General features: G+C 39.6%; 1 protein-coding gene across 1 annotated transcript in view; it reads right to left on the bottom strand.

Annotated features, from left to right (window-relative positions):
- The window catches only part of LOC120535937 (endothelial cell-selective adhesion molecule-like), a 133,446-nt gene extending 114,874 nt beyond the window's left edge, over positions 1-18,572 (bottom strand). Inside the window, exon 1 of the mRNA XM_039764147.1 lies at positions 18,115-18,572. Coding sequence (XP_039620081.1) covers positions 18,115-18,181 — 67 coding nt within the window. The 5' untranslated portion in view covers positions 18,182-18,572. The remainder of the gene's footprint in view (positions 1-18,114) is intronic.
- Positions 18,573-21,131: the final 2,559 nt, after the last annotated feature.

Raw genomic sequence — 21,131 nt, 5'->3', positions numbered from 1 at the left:
CCATGTGTCTATCTCTTCTGAAAGTTCAGTTGAGTTCTGCTTGATTTGCAATCCATATGGTGCAGTGTCGTCCCCTTTTCAACATACAGATGTGAGATTTATGGCCAAGACGCAGTTACGCTTCATAAACGTTTGGTTGTGCTTTACAAAGAATGTGCTCCACTTCTGCTCCAATTCTAAGTCTACTGAAAGTTTAGTTGAGGTCTTCTAAATGTGTGGCACCACATCTACCTCTTGTGAAAGTCTGCTCTCAATTCCATTTAAGGTTCAAACTGAACATGGAGGATATGGGGAGGCACAAGGGAAATGTGTATGAAATCCTTAAAATTATTAAATTTTTTTTGGCTCCAGAAAAGTTACTCAGAAGCAGGTGTCCCACCATGCATGTCACAGGGCCATTTTTGATGGCTTCTTCTCACATTTTAAGTTTTCTATTTTTCTCCAGAGTTTTCCTTTGTTTTTACTTACCATAAAAGTTCATTTTCTGAAGGACTGCTTCCTGAGGAGATGTGGCCATTCTTTATCAATTTCCTTCCTTCCTGAGGTCTCCAGGCGGTGTAGCTGGATAAACCTGGGCCAGCCTGCCGTTGTGAAGAACAGCTAGAGAGGCTGCTTGGCCCTGACATCCCCTTCCTGTTAACATCTTGGACTCATTCATTGTTCTCATAATATCTGTTCCTTTGCCAGAGGATGTAAGTGTCCACCTGGTGACCTGTGTGGCCAGATGGAATCCTGACTCTTTAGGTACATTTATTTTCGTAATATCAATTACTTTCCCAAAATTATGCAAAACAATTGTTCCAAATGAGATAAATAAGAACTGTAAAAGGGTGTCCAGTCAGTCACCAGGACTTGACATCTGCAGCTATGGCAGAGGAGAGGAACTCCTCTTTAGTACCCGACATCCATCCATCCCTTTATGAGTCTATTATGTCGTTTGCATATTCAGTTCAGGATCACGAGGAGCCTATGTCTATCCCAGCAGGAAGGTGGAGAGACAAATCTCCATCACCGGGCATGTTCATGCACACTCCCACTTACTCACATTGGGTAGGTTTAGAAACTCTAAACAACCTAACATATACTGAAGGTCTTTGTAAAGTGTGCATAAAACCAAAGAACCCTGAAGAAAAGAAGTGAACTCAAGGGAAACATACAATTCAGGCAAGCTACAGACTTGATCAAAGGCACCAGGCTCACTCGTGTCATGCTAGACACTTCATTACCTTAACACATACCAAATTCCAGCAATTAAAGAATGTGTCTGGAGTGAGCAACAGCCCTTCAAGTAGAAGGCCAAGTGGTCAGATAGTGCCTGCCATTTGCAAAGCCTAACAAGAGTCACAATGACTTGGAGGGTGTGGACCTTAGGGTGAAGAAATGGCACAAGTATCTATGAAGAAATGAGCCATCAACAGTCTGCAAATAAAAGAGACCTGATCTATTAACATGTCAGCACCTTTCTTAGACCGGGTCTTCTTTCAGAAACCATACATCTTGCTTGAAGATGGGGTCCAAGTTGTCTTGAAAGCTTGCATATTGTAATATTTTTAGTTAGCCAATAAAAGGTGTCATTTTGCTTGACTTCTCATTACAGAAACCATAAAGAAACCTCCAGAAGTCACTTCCTCTGACCAACGATCTTAAATACATAAGGAAGGGACAGGTCGCTGCTACCATCCAAGAAATAGCAAAGCATAAAGAAATGAAAAAATTAATATTCACTTAAGTGAACTGAAAACATAAGTACACCGCATAAAATGTTGTTTTTTTAACATATGTGGGCATATCCTGATTTGATCTTCATTTAAACTGTGTCTATAGATAAAGGTGGTATAATATAACAAATTAAATAAAGAAAAATGCAAAAATGTTGCTTATGGAAAAAGTATGCACACCTTCCATTTATCACTACCCCAAACACCTCACATTAGAATCAGGCGCAAATAATCAGAATGTCTGTAGGAAGGATTTTGTGTGACACGGTCCAGTTTAAACCTCAGACATTTAGTATGGTGTGCTCTCTGTGGTTGAGTTGTGTGTTATCACCATGACTCGGACAAATAAGCTCAATGAGGAATTCAGAAAAGTAGATTATAGATGCCTATGGGTATGGAGAGGAATTTAGAAAGATCTCCAAACAACTGGAAATGAACCATTCCAAAATTCATTATCTACTAAATGGAGAAGATTTCAAATAACTGTCAACTTGTCCAGGTCAGGCTTCCCCAGCAAGTTCAGCCTGAGAGCAGTATGCACAATGCATAAAGAAGTCTCTAAGAACCCCAGAATTTCATTATGAGACCTACAGCTAGCTCTCTCCACTGGTGATGTCCGAGTGCATGAGTCTACCATTAGAAAGAGACTATACAAATTAGATCCACATGGGTTAGGTGAACCAGAAGGAAAGCTCTACTGTTCAGAAAGAACATCAGGGCCAGTACTTTTGGAACAATCTGCTCTGGGCAGACAATGCAAAGATATTTGAGTTATTTGGACACAGTACCAGAAGACATGTTTTGCAAAAACCAAAGACACCATTTGATCAGAAGAGCCTGGTACCAGCTGTAAAGCATGGTGCTGTATATACTTTGGTCTGCTTTGCTGCCTCAGTGACTGGGTATCTCACCCAGTCATTGTAGCAGAAGGTACTTAACTATGATGTGAGATCATCTTCCAGAATATTAAAGCTCAACTCAAAAGTGAACTCTAGAAAATGACAATGACCTTAAACATCCCAGTAAATCCATCATGGAATGGCTGAAAAGAAAGAACTGGAGGGTCCTGGAATGGTCGATTCAAAGTCTGGGTCTGAATCCCATTGAAATGCTTCGGGAAAATTTGAAAGGGGCTGTGCGTGCATGATACTCTCAAATGTGGCACAGATGAAAGAACTCTTCATGGAGGAGTGGGAAAAAAACTTTCTCCTTGATGTCAGAGACAAGTAGGCAGTTATAGGAAATGTAGACTTGAGGGGGCAATACCAGCTATTAGAACCAAGGGCGGACACACCTTTTCCACAGACAGAAATGGCATGTTTGTTTTTATTAAACTAATTATTACAAAGTCAATTTTTCACTCTTTTTTTCCAATTACATCATCTTTATCTAAAGATAATATTTAAATAAAGATCAAATCTTGATATGTCCACATACTGCATGCTAAAAAAAGAAAAAAACACTTCATGGGGTGGATTTAATGAATATCAGCACAAAAAAACAACTCAACTGCCAGCCCATCTGACGTCTGGAGGACAAAGCAAATTATTACCTGATAACAATAATATCACATATCAGTTTTAAACCTACTGAGCCTGACTGAGTGTTGCAGGTGGGGTGGGCAATGTCTATCCCTGAAGCGCTGGACACAAGGCAAAAAATCCACCCTAAACAAGACAATGGTCTGGCTATACACCTCACACTTGGTCCAGTTCATCACTTCTCCTACCTTCCATGTTTTGGGGAGTGCGGGAGAAAATCCAAAGCACTTGGAGTACAAGCAGCACAGACACAGGGAGAACGTGCAGACTCTACACAGAAAACAGTAATGGAATTTGAATCTCATATGCAAGATCTTTAAGGTGGCAGTACGAAGCTCTGTATCACCCAGCTAGCCTCTTGATAATAGTGCCTCTGCACTTCAACACTTACTGTAGATAGGCTGCTCTGTAGACGTAATTGATGCTTTCTTTCTGCTATTTTTCCTAGTTAGGCATGTGAAATGCAGAATACGGTGAATTGAAAAAGTCCTTTCCCCAGAATACCAGTAACCTTTGACTCACAGACAAACATCTCACTAAGATGGCTTTTCACAAAACCACCTCAGTATGACATCTGACCTTCAGCAGAAATGGACTCCCTTTTATGAGACGTGCACAGTGTTTGCCATCCATGCATTTCCAAGTGCAGAACTTTCATCTCCTGCATAGTGTAATTGAGTCCATGAGATAGAGAGCAATGGACGAATGATTACAGGGTAAGAGCGAAAATCGGGAGGAAATCGGTCCAGTCTGCCTCGGAAATGTCATTCTGAGCAGTCATTTAGGGGCCCAGGCTTCCTCTTGTTATTTAGCTTCAATGCAGCCTGGTGAAAATCATTTCAAAGTGTTGGAACTAAAAGCAGGAAATCAGACAACATTCATTAAAGCACCTTTCATGTTGAGCATCACAAAGAGTTCATCACCCTGTGTTTTAAGATGTTATCACAAAATGCACAAATAATCAGACTGACGCTTTCCACCTTGTTGTTTTTTTTACTACACATGTAAGAATTTCAGCATTGCAAAGTGCTTAACATAAGGAGGCAATCGGCACGTGTCTTAAACTACAGTAAAGTGCAGGCTCTCACTCATACTGATTACTCACTCGCCTGCTCATGAACTTTCCCCTCATCTTGAGAAGCTCACTCACACACACACACACACACACGCACACACACACACAGAGTCACATCGCCACTAACTCACTCACTCTCTCCTCTCACGCTGGCTCACGTAGGCACATTAACTTAGTCTGTTACTGAGTATAAGTGTAACTCACCCCACAGGATCAGTTCTGTACACACACTCTCACCTTCATTTCCAATTACATGCTCATTCTATCCCAAACTGACTCAAGGGGTTACATGTGCACTTCTTTAGGTACTCAATTACATGGGTGCCAGCAAAGCTAATTCTTCTCCTTTTGTCATTCATTTCATGTTTACATACACACACGCTGGTTCACACAAATATTCACTATCTCATTCACTTACTCAGTCCCTAACCTGCTCCCACACACACTTATGTGATAAATTAATAGTAGTAATAATAGCAACAATAATAATAATAGCAATAATAGTTTTGATTTATATATCACCATTCCCTCACTCAAAGCACTTCACAGATATTTCAGATGAGCAACAGGGAATCTATAAAATTGCATACAAATATGACATTGTGTTGTGTAACACCAGAAATTAGGAAGTGGAGGGGAAGATGGAAGAATGGAGAAGGGCTTTGGAAGATAGAGGACTGAAGATGCATAGGAAGATGACAGAATATGTGAGGTTTAATGGTGATCATGATACAGGAATTAATCTGCAGGAAGAGCTAATGAAAAGAGAGGATATGTTTAAATATTTAACAACAACAACAACAATAATAATAATAATAATAATAATAATAATAATAATTAGTGCTTTGCTCGCTAATTAAAGTGCAATACATAGTGAATGGAGAGACACTTCAACCACCACTAATGTGCAGCAACCACATGGATGATGCAACAGCAGCCATTTTTTAGCCAATTAGAGACAGGAAATGATTAGGTGGCCAGAATGACCAGGCCATGGTGGACAATTTAGTCAGGACATTTGGGTACACACTTCTCTTTTCAAAGGATGCCCAAAAATTTTTTATGACCACATAGAGTCAGGACCTCAGTTCTATTTCTTATCTTAAAGCACAGTGTCCCCCATCACTACACTGGGGCATTGGGCTCAACATGCAGACCGCTGGGTGTGCCCCCTGCTGGCCTCTCCAAAACCTTTTCCAGCAACAACTCAAGCTTTTCCTTGTTGGCCTTTTATTCAAGTACTGGCTTCGCCTGAACATGCTAAGCTTCAGGTGGATTACCTGTTCTGAAGTGAATGTGGTATGGCTGATCTAGGATCAGTGGTGGCCCAAGATGGAGAATTCGACAATTTGCAGAGATAACCACAGAGTGTACTTTGAAAAATTGGAAGACGTTATCAGTTGTATTGTTTGATCGAAGGATTAAGGTGAAGGGTAAAGTTTTTAAGGCAGTAGTAAGACCAGAAATGATGTATGGAAATGAGCAGTAAAGGGAGGATAGGAGAAGAAATAAGATATGGCAAAAGTGAAAATGTTGAGATGGATGTGTGGAGTTATAAAGAAGGACAAAATTGGAAATGAGGAAATCAGAGATACAACAAAACTGTAAGAGACATCTAAGAAAGTATATCAAAATAGGGTATTTGAAGAGGAGAGACAACAAATATGTGAGTAAAAGAGTGATGGAAATGGATGTACAGTGAAAGAGAAAGCAACTGAGACAAAAGCAGAGGTGGATAGATGAAGTTAAACAAGATTTGTATGAATTGATTTGATTGGGGAGGAAGTGCAGGACCGAGCTGTATGGAGAAGGTTGATTAGTGTGATTAACCCCACGCAAAAGTGGGAAGAGATGAAATGAATGAGAAGAGGAAGAAGAAGATGAAGGAGGAGGACACGATAATATCCACATAAAACACTAAATAAAGATAAATACAGGAAGCACAAAGCTTTGAACAGAATAAAAGATCATAATAAATCATAATAAAAATACAAATGACAGCTCTGAACAAATAACATACTTTATGATACAACACAAACCATCTAGAGCAAATAGACAGAGAAGGTAAACTGAAAGAGGAGTCAGAATGTCAGAGTAAGTTATGTGCCATCCAGAACAGATTGGTTTTAAGTTGTTTCTGGAAAGAATGAATTGAGTTGGCTGATCTAACTAATTCAGGGAGGTCATTCTGAAGTCTGGCAGCAGTAGAGGTGAAGGCTCTGTCATCCATGGAGCGCAGGTTATTTTGGGGCACAGTGAGATCGATGGACCTTAGTGGGAGGACAAGAGCATAGTGATGGAGGAAGTTAATGATGCAGTTCAAAGTAAGGCCCATTAAAGCTTTATAGGTTACTAATAGAATGTTATAATCAATCCTGTAAGACCCAGGGAGCCAGTGAACGTAGAGCAGGATGGCTTTTGGTTGCTCGCTGTTGTGCGTCTGTATAAGGACGCTTACAGCAGAGTCCTAAACCAGCTGGAGCTGTGATAAAAGATTAGAAGGGACACCTGCCAGTAGGGATCTCCAGTAGTGGATGTGGGATGTAATAAAAGCGTTGAAAACTTTCACAGCATTCAAAAAAGTAGATGAATGAGCAAAACTGGGATATGTTTTAGAGGTGCAAGTATGAAAGTGATTTATGTGGGTAGAATAAGGATAAATATGGAGGAAATTTGTTGGTAGAATTCTGGGGAATCAAAAATGACACCAATCCTTTCTGGCAGAAGAAGGACTGACATTATTAAAGTGGCTGAAAAGGAGCTCATTTTCTTAGGCTGAGCAGTCACTCTCATGTTTGCACTCTTATTTGCTTAGAGGCTTGTGTTTTCACACACCGGCTCCAGGGATGTCTTAACAGCAATATAGGCTCTCTGGGCAAAGCAGTGCACTGGTGTCCCTACATACACAATCATTCAGGAAGTCACAACATACATAGATTAGCATGGGGCCACTATGCTCGTGGGGCCCCCGGGAAACTGCCCAGCATGCCCATAACTTAAGATGACCCTGACTGGATCACTCTCTCATGTGCATACTTGCTCACTTCTCGTAATAGCTCAATCACTCACACACTGGCTTGTATACAGTACCTCCAACCTCAGTACTAATACATATAGTCACTGGTATTCTCTCACTCCTCATCTTACTGGTTCACTCGCTGACACTCTCACACTCACTTGCTTACACAGTCCTTCAACATGTCAATATCTGCTGACAGTATGGCCCAGTGGCTAAATGGACACTAAGATCAACCCAGTCATCACAAAGAAGAAACCCAGAACTAAATGAAATGGCAGAGACCCTACTTCACTGAGATGAACTTTGACTCTCATCTGTGGTATGACACAAAGCACCTGGATTATCTTCAGCACTTTTGTACTATGGACAGTTCTGCACGGACTCCATGGGTATATCAAACAAAAAACACTGTGCTTCATAATTATGAGGGTAATTATCCATACATTTGTGATCATTTTGCTTGGGTGGCTGTACAGCATTCTCCAAACACTTGTGGAAATATAGTGTGTCTGTGGTCATAGTAGTAAAGTTCAATCTTGATCAGTCAGTTTTCTAGGAGTAAACATGGTCACGTTCTCCATTTGAAGGAAATGTGAGCAGTGATCAAAATTGTACAGGCTGAAGGTTTAAGTTTATAGTTAAAATATTCATTTGAATCCTTGTGATTGCCTCAATATATTTAATAGAGGCTTATTTCATTCTTTCGGTATGGATGATATTGCTTCCACAACAAAGCCACAGAATTTGCTAATTCAATGACACATGATGCAGACCCTTGGAATCCAAAGCAGTGTGAGTAAAAATGTGAAAAACACTGACATTTTTCACCTGAACTGCAAGCTTTCCCCCGGGGCCCCCCACACACATCTCAACCCAAGTTCTATTTTTTTTCCCTTAATCTCAGCTCTTAACAGGATTACATGTGACCTGCCATCACCGCTGTGCTTTTCAAGCCTTGTGCACGATTGCTGGAGGCAACCAAGAATTCAAGTGGCTATCTACTGGGAAGGAAGAAAAGCTAGGACAGATTGCAAAGCATAAAAATTAGTGATGTTGGGAAAAAAAAAAATACTCCAAGTGATCCAACAGGAAGATACTGGATTGAATTTGTAAGCTTGACCTTAGAATGATGGAAGTGATCCCACACTCTTATAAATAAAAGTGCCAGAGTGTTTCTTCAGACCAAGGTCCAAAATAACTATCCACATGAAGGTTCCAGGAAAAAAAAGGAATGTAAAAAGTTCCATAAATGATCATGAACAGATGGTGACAGATTTGTGAAATACTGGTGGATTCATAATTTAAAAATAACAATAACAGGCTAAGTTCAGGATTTCCTGTTCTGTTACTATTCTGCTAGGTAGTCCACTATAAATAAAAAAAAATCTTTTTTGGCACTGGCATTACACTCACTGACCACTTTATTAGGTACATCTGTCCAACTGCTTGTTAACACAAATATCTATACAACCAGTCACATGGCAGCAATTCAATACATTTAGGTATATAGACTTTACAAGATGACTTGCTGAAGTTCAAATCAAGCATTAGAAGGGGGAAGAAAGGTGGTTGAAGTGACTTTAAATGTGGCATGGTTGTCGGTGCCAGATGGGCTGGTCTGAGTATTTCAGAAACTGATGATTTTTACACACAATCATCTCTAGAGTTTACAGAGAATGGTCAGAAAAGGATAAAATATCCAATGAGCAGCAATGCCTGGGTGAAAATGGCTTGTTGATGCCAGAGGTCAGAGGAGAATGGCCAGACTGGTTCAAGCTGAGAGAAAGGCAACAGTAACTCGAATAACCACTTGTTAAAAATGAGGTATGCAGAAGTGCATATCTGAATGTACAACACATCGAACCTTGAAGCAGATGAGCTACAGCAGCAGGAGAGCATGGCAGGTGCCACTTCTGCCAAGTAAGAACAGGCAACTCAGGCTACAATTTGCACTGACTCATCAAATTTGGACAATGGAAGTTTTGAAAAATGTTACCTGGTGTGATGAATCTTGATTTCTGCTGCAGCATTCGAATGGTAGGGTCAGATTTTGGAGTCAACAAAATGAAAGCATGGATCCATCCAGCCTTGTATGAATGGTTCGGGCTTCTGGTAATGGTGTAATGGTGAGGGGGATATTTTCTTGGCACACTTTGGGCCCCTTAATACCAAATGAGCATCATTTAAATGTCAAAGCCTACTGGAGTATTGTTGCTGACCATGTCTGTCCCTTTATGACCACAGTGTACCCATTTTCTGATGGCTACTTCCGGTAGGATAATACACCATGTCACAAAGTTCAGATCATCTCAAACTGGTTTCTTGAACTTGACAATGAGTTCACTGGACTCAAGTGGCATCCACAGTCACCAGATGTTAATCTAATAGAGCACATTTGGGATGTGGTGGAACAGGAGATACACATCATAAATGTGCAGCCAAACAAATATACAGCAACTGTGTGATGCTATTATGTCAATATGGACCAAAATCCATGAGGAATGTTTCTAGCACCCTGTTGAATTCATGCAATGAGTAATTATGGCAGTTCTAAAGGTAAAAGGGGGTCCAACCGGGTACTAGCAAGGTGTACCTAATAAAGTGGCCAATGAGTCCAAATCCACAGTTGATTCCCACCCATGCCTGATATCGACAGGATAAATTCCATCCTTTTACAAGTTTGTATTGAATTAAATGAATGAATGAATACCTTAAACATATGTTTCAATTCTTAGATATTTGTAGATCACTGGAATTCTCTTTCTAGCTTCATTTCTCACCATATTTATACTGTATTGTAGTTTCCCAGTGATTAGCACTTAAATGAGTTCAGCTTGATAGCTAGCTATTCCTTTCTTTTAGACTAAATAATGTTTCTCCAATGATAACCCAGCCTCCAATTTGAAACCGGTCCTAAACACTGGTAAATGAGGAGGGTCTGTGTTAGGAAAGGCATCAGGCCATACAAATCATGGCAAAACCTCTATTGGAGGAGTCTAGTAAAAAAAAAATAGTGAAACCATATAAAAATGGGAATAGCTAAAGCAGAAGAAGAAGAAAAAGAAGAAGAAGAGATCTAATGAAATGAGCCACCATCACAGTCAGTAGGCCAGTTAGTCTTTTGAACTGTCAGATTTCTTCTCCTGCTCAATGGGAATTTTATCAAGAACCAAAGATTTTTTTAAAAACTCAGGAACATTTGTAACACTCCCACCTCAGGAACCTGGGTGACTTGTAGTTCCAAGTAGGTGGTTCCCAATTCTTATTTTAGCTCCTACTCCAGTGTACGTACTTTATGTTCTACTGGGAACTATCATTAGGGGGTCAGGTGATGAATTGTGCCGATTGGTTGACCACAAACAATGGCACCATCTGACAAATCTGTTAGTACATTGGACTTCAGAAAGTTATCTGTGAGGATAGGGTACCACAAATTCAACCGTTTTAGTCTTCATAGCCGCCTCCCCAGTGTGCAGCACAATATATGACAACAAAGCAATAATCCTCTCCTTGTGAAGTTGCAATCACTTTGAGGCAATACTGTGGAGGGACCCCACATAAACGGCCAATCAAGCTGCACCTCTCACTTAATCACTCTTCATATCCACCTCCCTGATGTGCCACTCTATGTACCAGTGGCGGTGTTACCATGTGATCTCTTGAGTCATGTCACTTTGCACCATATCACTCTTCTTTGCACGTCACATATTTTGCATAAAGATTACAGATCCTGTTGTACGGTAACAATGGAAAGCATGAAAGTGGACAGGGTCTACAAGTGGCCCAGTGTATACATCATACAGGAACTCATCGGTTCCTGAAAACAAAGTTCATGAGTTGGTAAAATGACTATAGCTGCTTAGCACCCACCAGGGAGCTAGAATGCCCCAAGCAAAGTGAACTTCATTAGCTTTTCATGTTATATCCTGAAGGTCCTAGTTTCAAGGCTATTTCCCCCAAACATGCAGAATTCCTCTCACAGCCCAATGACATGCCATTAAGTGTGCCACTAACTCAAATTTTGACCTAATGCGGATGTGTTTGTTATGGTAGACTGACATTTCATGTACCCTCATAAAAATAATGGTTCTAATATGGCACTTAACTGGGTTGTGTGGTTCATCCAAGAACCATTGATGAAGAACTATTTCATTCTGGGAAGAGTTTTTTGCATACATTGTTTGCATGAAATTTTTGCAAAATTGGTTCTTTCGGCTTTGAAAAAGGTTTCTCGTATAGAGATGAAATATAAATTGTTAATGTCTAGTAAGCTACTGCAGATCAAGAAAACCTGAAGTTAGCCTAAGCTGTATGCTGCAAGACTCATTTTAAAATCAGGAGTTCACTGGTATTATACAAATCTGTTATAATCTATTCATGGAGCCTGTTATGAGTCTTAATAAATAAAAGGTTTTTTTGGAACCTTCATGTGGATGTAGTTAGGGATCCATAAGTGATTCCCATCCAGCAGTGTTCTGAAAAACCACTTTGGCACCTTTACTTTTAAGAGTGTAGTGGTGCTCCCTATTTTGTCCTGCAACACAAGTTCTTATGTTAGAGTAAAGTGAACTTGGAAAATGAAAGCATCACCTTATTCCATTTTCTGTTTGACTAGGCGGGCACAGTGGAGTGTGTGTGTGTGTGTGTGGGGGTTTTGGTGCCATTGGGACGTTGAGAGCACAGTTACTGGTGCAGACATGCCTGACGCATTACCACACATTTCGGCCATAATGTTCAATATTCTTTTCAGCAATGCGAGTTAATGCCTTCATAAATACTGGCTGGGCGACAACTAAAAGGATGAACTCTTATTGTTTCTATCTTATTCAATGTTACCAATATTTTAGAAAGTCCATAAATGGGATCAGCAAAGGCTTGAACGACAAAATTAGATTTGCTCGCAATCTTTGTATGTATGAGAGGGAGACAGAGACTGAGATTCATTTACTGTCTGCAATACACTCAGCCACACAGAGGTGTCTCTAACTAGCATTTATAAAAACTCACACACGCACACATAGACAAGCTAATGGAATTTCTACAGTCTTCCTCATTAAGAGAAATCTTTAAAGCGTCCATACTTTGAATTCACAAACCAGCAACAATGTGACCGAGGCATTGTTTAAAAATATGCACAATTGCTCTCAAGGGTACATTTTACAAAGAGTTCAAGTTCAACTTTATCATCAAGTACACTCTTAAAAATAAAGGTTCCAGAGAGCTTCTTTAGAACAGTACCATAATGAAACCATTTTTGATTCTCAAAGAAATCACCAATATAAATGTATTAAAAAATAACGTTGTTTATTTAGAACCATAACAGGCAATATAAATAACAGGAATAAAAGATAACACATTTGTAAAAAGACTATCGCTGCGTAGAATCACATGGGCTAGTATTCAACATACTATACTTTAAAGATTTCTGCATTGTCCAGATATTAGGAACCTTTTCTACATCTAAATAACTCTTTCAGTAGTTTATTTATTTTTTTGTCAAGTAATAGCATAGGAAACCACAAAACCCAGTCAAGTGCCATTTCAGAGCCAGCATTTAAAGAGAGTACGTAATACAATGGCATCTTTACTTGAATGTCTCCAATATGAATCCTGGTGTGCAACTTTAAAACTAAAAATGTACAAAAGGACAGTATTCAAGTTGCTACAGGTAAACACACAATAAAATATCAAACAAAAACTCTATGGCTTATCTAAAACAAATTGAGCAGGTTTACTTTTATTTACTGTATATATTTTTCTCTTTTTTTTGAAAAGCAATGAAGGCTCTGTTGATAAAACTACAAGTCAACAGTGCACTGACCTTTACAAGGAAAGTAGATTTGGTTGTGGTGTGTCTGTGAGAGGTGTTACCTAGAAGGCTGTTTACCTGAGGTCTGATGATACGTTTAGAAATGTACTCACTACATTCTTAAACATACTGGTTCTTTAATGGCACTTTATGCTATTGCGTCATGTGGTTCCTTGTAGAACTATTGCTTGACAAAGACCCATTTCATTCTGGGAAGTGTTCTTTGCATCTGATGTTGGTTCTTTATGCTTTGGAAAACTTATTAATATGTAGAAGAAGCCTGAAATCTTAAATGTGGAGTGTTGTGTAAGTTTGCATACAAGCTGATAAATATTTTGTGTGTCTTTATTTGTAAGTTAGACAAAGCAATGTAATATTAGTGTGAAATTATTGATAATAACAGCAATGGTTTGATGGTTTAAGAACCCCTTTCAGGAATGAGTCTCTTTGTAACTTTACGACAGGGTTGGGGAAGTGCCTAAAAACAAGTTTGACCAATATTTCTCTGCTAAAGTCTCTCAGTCAACCCCCACAGGAAAGCCAGGCTGACTAACTGCCAAGCTTTACTTTAACACTTGGTTTGGAGGGCAGGTTTGAAGGTTTTCTGTCCCCCTCCCATTGGTCTAAAGTATGGCTGTTTGGAACTGTCTTGTATCAAAAGACTCTAAGTACCACGGCACCTTATTGGCTCTAGAGGTTGGACAGAAAACCTATAAATTTGCTTGCTTTAGCTCATCCTCTCTCTCTTACCAAACTGATAAAAGAACATCACACATCATGAACTGAAAAGCAACAGACAATGAAGAGCACAGCTTGGCAGCCATATTGAGACAGGCATGCAGCCTGTTCTGAAGAAAGCTTACCACAAAATGATGCCTTAACTAGAGACATTTTAAGTAACTAACAGGTTGTATGGTTGCCAATATTCAAATGTACTTTGGAAAATTTTATTACTTATGAATATTATCAATAATACATTGTTTAAAGTGTAACTTCACTCCTGCTGGTCTTTTACTACACCTAATTGCCTGAGGTTATAAATGTAGAAGGGAAGGTGGGGAGAAGTTATATGGCACAATACCTTATAAACAGTGATAAGTCTGTGAGATCGAAGGCATTCTGGCAAAGGCTAATTATTAATAACACAAAAGTGGAAAGTAGAGTAATATATACTCAAGACAAAACATGGAGTAAGGCTATCTAGCAGGGCATAATAGATTAAGAAAACATTGACATAGAAATTTCAAGAGTCCTTTTAAAGTCAGGACCCATTGGTATTTTGCAACTCTGTTACAATCTATTTGTGGTTACTGTATAGAGCCTGTTAAAGATCTAAATAAATAAAGGTTCTTTCTGGAATCTTCATGTGGATGGATTTTTTATGGAATCAAAAATGGTTCCCCTGTGGCACTGGTACTCTGGCACCTTTATTTTTAAGAGTGATACTAACTGGCTAACTGGCACAAGCAAAAAAGTAAGCACTATTTGCATGAAAATGCAAAAAAGTAACATGATTGTCACAATCAGATCCTCTAGAAAATATCAGGCCAAAGAAATTGGGCCAAATATAAGCCATTTTTTGGGGGCATTGCATTAATCCAGTCCACAGCCAAACGTGCCAGGCAGGTTAATGGGTAACTGAGTAGGCCCTTTTGAGTGAATGTATCTGGATATGACCTGCAATGGGCTGATGGACAGGTGTCCCATCCAGGGAAGCCCCCCTTTTTGGGTATATGCTCACCCTGTACTGCATAAGGTTAGAAATTTGATGAATTCATTGTTAGGAACTAGAATCCATGAAGTAATTCTCTATAAAAGGTGACATGTAAAATCCATAGGTGCTAACACTGTAGATGCCGACTATAACTTAAGTTCTTATGAGACCAAGAAAGAAAAAACCTGACAGGATGCAGCGCTGCGAAATTAAATAAGCACAACATTTCTTTGTTATTGAAGAGACAGCGATTTTCCAATGATGCCATCAGACACACCGAGAAGAATCATTATTTCCCGTTGTAAAAAAAAAACCAAAACACTCACTCCCACCCCCGTCTCAAAACAACACACAGCTTAAAACTAATAGTTCTTTTAAGGAGCATGTAAGGAGAAAATGAAAAAAATACCACATGCGAATAACCCCGAGGCGAACTCCTCTTTTATGATGATAATAAGGCATCCGTCTAGTGTGCATTGCGTTTTCTTGGGATTATAAACCCAGGTGACATGCATTTAGGTAAAAACAAGTCGCCCTTAGCGTAATAGTAGCCTGTGCCAAAGAGATAAGGAGACGGGGAAACGGCTTAGCTCTGGGAAACTCATCCCGGTAGAGAAAGACGCACACGGCTGCCACTTTCTGGCGTCTCTTAAATGGCACATTTACCGACCACAATCAGAAAGATGCCGAGGCAGGTGATGGTATCATAGCGCCTTTTCATCCTTTATTCCGACAGAAAGAACACGTTCAACGATAACTTTGTGACTGCTCTAATAATAATAACAATAAAAAGAGGAAGAAGAACGGCACCCGTGATGGTTAATTGGACTAAACCGGTTCACTATAGTTGATGGATGACAAAATGAAAACTACCTATCCATTTCTTCATTTTCTTGACCCCGCTTTTTTTCATCAAAGATTCTTGTAGACGATTGAAGCCGTCCTGCTGGGCAGGTAGTTAATGACTGCACCCTTCTTCCATCCATCCATTATCCAACCCGCTATATCCTAACTACAGGGTCACGGGGGTCTGCTGGAGCCAGTCCCAGCCAACACAGGGCACAAGACAGGTAAGAAACCCCGGGTAGGGTGCCGACCCACCGCCACTGCACCCTTCTTTCACAGAAAAATTAGAATTAAATATTGCTATGCTTTTTTCTCTGTAACCCAACAACTCCCATCCCCAGTAAAACGTCTTCCACATCCAAATACATTAAGCTCTTATCTTCGCCATTCAGTCTTTTGTTAACTCAGTGTCAAGCTAAGGCAGGAACCACACAAGAGACACTGGGCACTTCGAGAACGTCCACGCCCTTTCCCTACAGCCGCCAGTTAAAGGAACTATAGAAAATAATTACACTTTTCGGAGGAAAACTACTGAAACATGAAGAGAAGGCATAGATATATAGAATGATCAGCAACTAAAAAATCGAACTGTAGTCCAAAAGATCCGAGGCAATAACGAGATGCACTGTAGCGGGTCCTGCCAAATATCAGAAATAATACGTTATGGCACGGACCTTGACAATCTTATAAATAAAGTTCCCAAACGGTTTTTCAGAGTGATGCCATAGGGGAACCGTTTTTGGCTCCCATTATCCATATGAAGGCCCAGACAGAACCTTTCAAATTTGTAATAGATTCCATAATCATGAATATATATGATAATCAAAGACTTCATAATTTAAAAGGACTCATAATGCATAGAATTGTTTAGGCTAGATTCAAGTCTTCTTGGTCTGTTTTATTCTTCTCTAGGTAGCCTACTATACATTAAATCTGTCCCTTTTGTCACATAGGAACCTTTCCAATATTCATATTCAAAGAACCCTACACAGAATGATTTTTTTTTTTTTTAACAAGGAACCACACAACCCAGTAAAGTGCATTTAAAGAACCGTTATCTTTGATAGTATGCGTACTTGATAAATTAAATCCATTGTACAATATAAACAGCAAAAACTAGTTATAATGTAGAATGGCTTATGCTTTGCACCTGACCATGAAATTGGAAAAGCTTCACGACTTGAAATAAAAGGTCACAGTTGCGCAAACAACCCGTCCATCAGTACTGTACTTTAAAAACACAGAAGGGATTTCCGGGAAGTCGGGGTGTATCCCGCAAAAATCAAAGCAAAATCATTACAAATCAGGGATGGTACTAGGATGGTACATTTTGACATTCTATCAAAAGGAAACAATTTAGAGTTTAAATAAACGGGCAATACACAAACACCAAGAAGTAATCAATCTGGTAATGAAACTGGTGTACAGTGACGATGAGGCGACAATTGCGTACAACTGATAATGTAATTGTGAAAAAAAACCCTCAAATGAACAAGTATAGTTCTTTTTGTTAATGCAAAACACTTTTGCATGATGGCGCAGCAGTTAGTACTGCGGTGTCACAGCAAATGTGTAAAACTATGTTCATAAAATATATAGTGAACTGGAAAACAGTAATACTGATTAAAGCAAAAAGACCTATAGTCATGAGAAAAGTGGAGTAGTATGATGTCTTCTTGGTGTTTTAACTAGAACCCACGTTAATAATATTTCACATTTTTGTAAGGTGATGTATTGTGCTGTAAAAACATTACTTTGAATAAAGTTATTCACATTGCATGTGGGTCACGTTAATATTAATACACTTATCCTCTCATTGGATTCTTGGGTTAAAAAAACACTCTTCGTTACTGCTAATAACAGGGACAGCCAGAATTATTATATTTGCTGTTGCTTCCAGAAATAAGCATTCTTTGAAATGGTTGACAAAAATAACGACCGAATTACTAACAAGCAACCATACTAAAAGTAATATTACAAAAGGCACATCGTGTTACATTCCTTTTAACAGACATTTTTCATTTCATGTCTTCCACACACCGGTGACTTCCTATATTGCAATCAGAAAGTTATTAATGGTCGGAGATTCCATGGAAGGTGCCTATAGCAGCGATATAAGCATTGCTCTTATTTTATATTTGCTGTTTTTATCCGGCTGTTAAAAGTCACTGCCATTTAGTTTAATTTTGATACAGAAGTGTAAAAATCTGTTAATGAAAGATAGATAAATCTGATTGTTGTCACACCTTTGATCCTTTGAGGTTCCCGTTAAATTTAAAAGAAGTAGGTTGATTCACCGCGTCACGCTTTCCAGATTATAACGCTGAGCGCGATTGTGAGTCTTGGTAAAGTGGTTTAATGAAAAAAAGAGGACAAAAATATTATCACTTACCCGCAAACATCCACAGCAACGCCATCAGCAGCAAAGTGTCAAGTTTGCTGGGTGTCCTGATCTCCATAGCTCTCCGGACTGATGAGTGAACCGCAGCTATCACCGCTTTCAAGAACAGCAATTCTTTAGTAAGCTCGTCCCCGCGCGGCGCGCTCACTTCACTTCTCTTCTCTTCTCTTCTCTCTCTCTCTCTGTGTCTCCCCCAGTCACTGTCAAAGGACGAAAAATCGAGGAAGCGTCCCGTTTTCTTATTTCCTCTTACCAAGGGGATTTCTCCAAGGACCTATAAGTCACTCGTATTTTTTCCTCTCAATTTCTAGCAGGTTGTTACACGACAGAAGACGGTGACTTTAGAGATGCCAGTGCGGCTCAGGTTAGGCGATGAGCCGCTCTGTTGCTCTCTCTCGCTCTCTTTGCGCGCTCTCTCTCTTGATCCTTGGAGCTGACAGGAGAACACACGTTGCCTCCGCCCCCTGTCCTTCTTCTTCACCTGTTTGTCTGATATAACTTACGGCGTCATGGCTGCCAAGAGACGCCAGCTCCGCCCCGCCCAACACCTGAAGTTAAATACGCCCCTTTCTGATGACCATACCCATTCACAGTCCAGCCCCCTTCTTCTGACTTCGAAATCACCTGTGAACTCAGGTAACGGGGACTAATTCTGTACAGGCAAAGAACCATCCACCAACTTATTTAGTTTAGGGTCAGGGAAGCAGTAAACAGATAAAACGAGAAATCATAAACACATTACTAGAAGTCATGCCTGTATATTAGAGCAAATGGTACTGGTGGAGTAAATATGACTATTATTCTGTTGTTCATCAAAATAAGGATTGTTTCAAATCAAGAAATTCTGATTTCATCCCACATGGCGCTCATGTACTCTGACCCAATACTCAATGAAGCACGCTTTACAAAATTAAATAGACTTGACAAAGCATTTTCCCAGAAGGTCCATCATTGTCATCCTTTTTAAAATACAGTTTGAAGACAAGCTTTATTTTATAGAGCTACGCTATATTAATGAAAACTATATATATATATGTGTGTGTGTGTGTGTGTGTGTGTGTGTGTTATCAGTCAAAGACTGGTAATAGAATAAATGTAAAAGTAGTGTGTATCTCATGCCCTATGTGTACCTTCTCCATTCTTCCTAAGCCTTTCCTCATTTGTCACAAGCTCTATTGCCTGGGCCCACATTATTCACTATGGTTTTGATGTGCATAACCCAGCAGTGTTGCATGGATTCTCTAAATGCATGCATGTGCAACTATAAATATATGATATATCACAAACATTAACACTGCTTTTATGAATCCCATACCAAATGGCACATAACAGAAACATACAGATTACATACTGCAAACTTAAAGGTTGAGATCTACTTTGATTACCCAACACAGATAACACACTGGATTAATTTTGCCACCTTTGGTTCACTGCTTCATTTATTTCTATATTCCAAAAATGTGCATATCATGCTAGTTGGTCCATATAAATATGTCTTATGATGGAGTGGAGTGCACATTCTGGGCCCATCCCTTGTGTCTAATGTAGCCAACATAGTTCCACCTTTTTTATGTTCGTTTTTTTTTTTTTTTCATTTTTGTCTTTGTTAAGAAAACTCTTTCTTATACCTTCTTAATTCAGTTCAAGATCAGAACACTGGGTGTAAGTCGATTGAAGAGTCCATATAAGCACACATCCACACCGCTAAATTGGGAGTTGCTGCACCAAATAACCTACACGTTACGTTGGGGAGGAGAAAGAAAGACCTGAATACTCAGAGGAAAACCCACGCACACACGAGAAAAATGTAGACTCTAAGAACACCCCCATTCTGGAGCAGTGCCGCACAGTGCGTCTCACTGCGCCACTGTGCATTCTAAAGAAAAAAAAAAAACAGCGTTTACACACTCACATACTACTTTGGTTCAAGATTTGGTTGGCTTCTGCGCGAGGATATCGGATAATGTGTAAGCAGTAGTTAGAGCAAAAAATCATTTTTTTTTAAATTATTTAAAAAGGAAATAGGAGCAACTAGTAATGAGAGGTCTAGGGGTGGAGGGTGGAGGAGGAAAAAAGAAGCAGTTGATGTAGCTCAGCGTTATATATACACTGTTGTCTTATTAAAAGAATCGACAAGTATAGTCCACAAACTTTGGTAAATATGTCTCTGTGGTTTTCTACATATCGAGGACTCACCTGCTACGCTACCGAGGTTACACCAAGAAAGAACTAAACCCGGACCCTGGTAAGGTACAAATAGCGGACACCCTTCACTCTCCCGAACAGCAAGCTTTTCAGAAGTTACAGATTTTACAATGGAATTTGATTTAGGCTCCTACACGTGTAGTAACCTGCAGCCCTGACTTAGGCGGCTTGATATCCCCGCAAGTCCTTGATGAATATTTTACAACGGCAATGAAAGCATAAAGATGATGTGTGGAATTAATGAAAGGTAAAACAAACAAAAAAAAAAAAATCTCCCGGGGCTCGTCCTGTGAATTTTGTTTTCTCCAAGTGAATTTCCGAAGTCAGTTCCATCCATGTACGGGGCACTAGGAGCGCACTGGTAAAGCATGTAATTAGAACAGTTAAATTGTACAGTAAGTGCAGGGTGTCGTACGTGTTTTATTTTCATAATTACCTCCTTAATGTCTTTCAAATTATTGTTTATTACGGTGATTCAGGTAACGATAGGTTCTTTACTGTGTTATTAAAGCTGCCTGGAAGCGAATGGCTTTTATTTTTTGATTATATAATTATCGCGTCTCGCTTGCTGTGAAACGTTACGGTTATGGCGATGCGGCGTAGAAAGTTCTCGATCAGCGGGTTTTATGCCAGGGATCATCCTGGGTTCCAGGGAGTGGGGGAAATAACCACCTGCAAGGCTCTCTCTTCACCAGGCACATAACATTTTCCATTGCGAGTACCAAGAAAGAGGGAAGCGAGGTTCAAAGAAATGGACCAATATGATGTTATTTAATCAATGTCATGAAGGTTGACAAGTATTT

The sequence above is a fragment of the Polypterus senegalus genome, chromosome 9 (assembly GCF_016835505.1).
Source record: "Polypterus senegalus isolate Bchr_013 chromosome 9, ASM1683550v1, whole genome shotgun sequence".
NCBI lineage: Eukaryota > Metazoa > Chordata > Cladistia > Polypteriformes > Polypteridae > Polypterus > Polypterus senegalus.
Note: the sequence above shows the minus strand (reverse complement) of the source record. Positions and strands in the feature narration are given on the sequence as shown.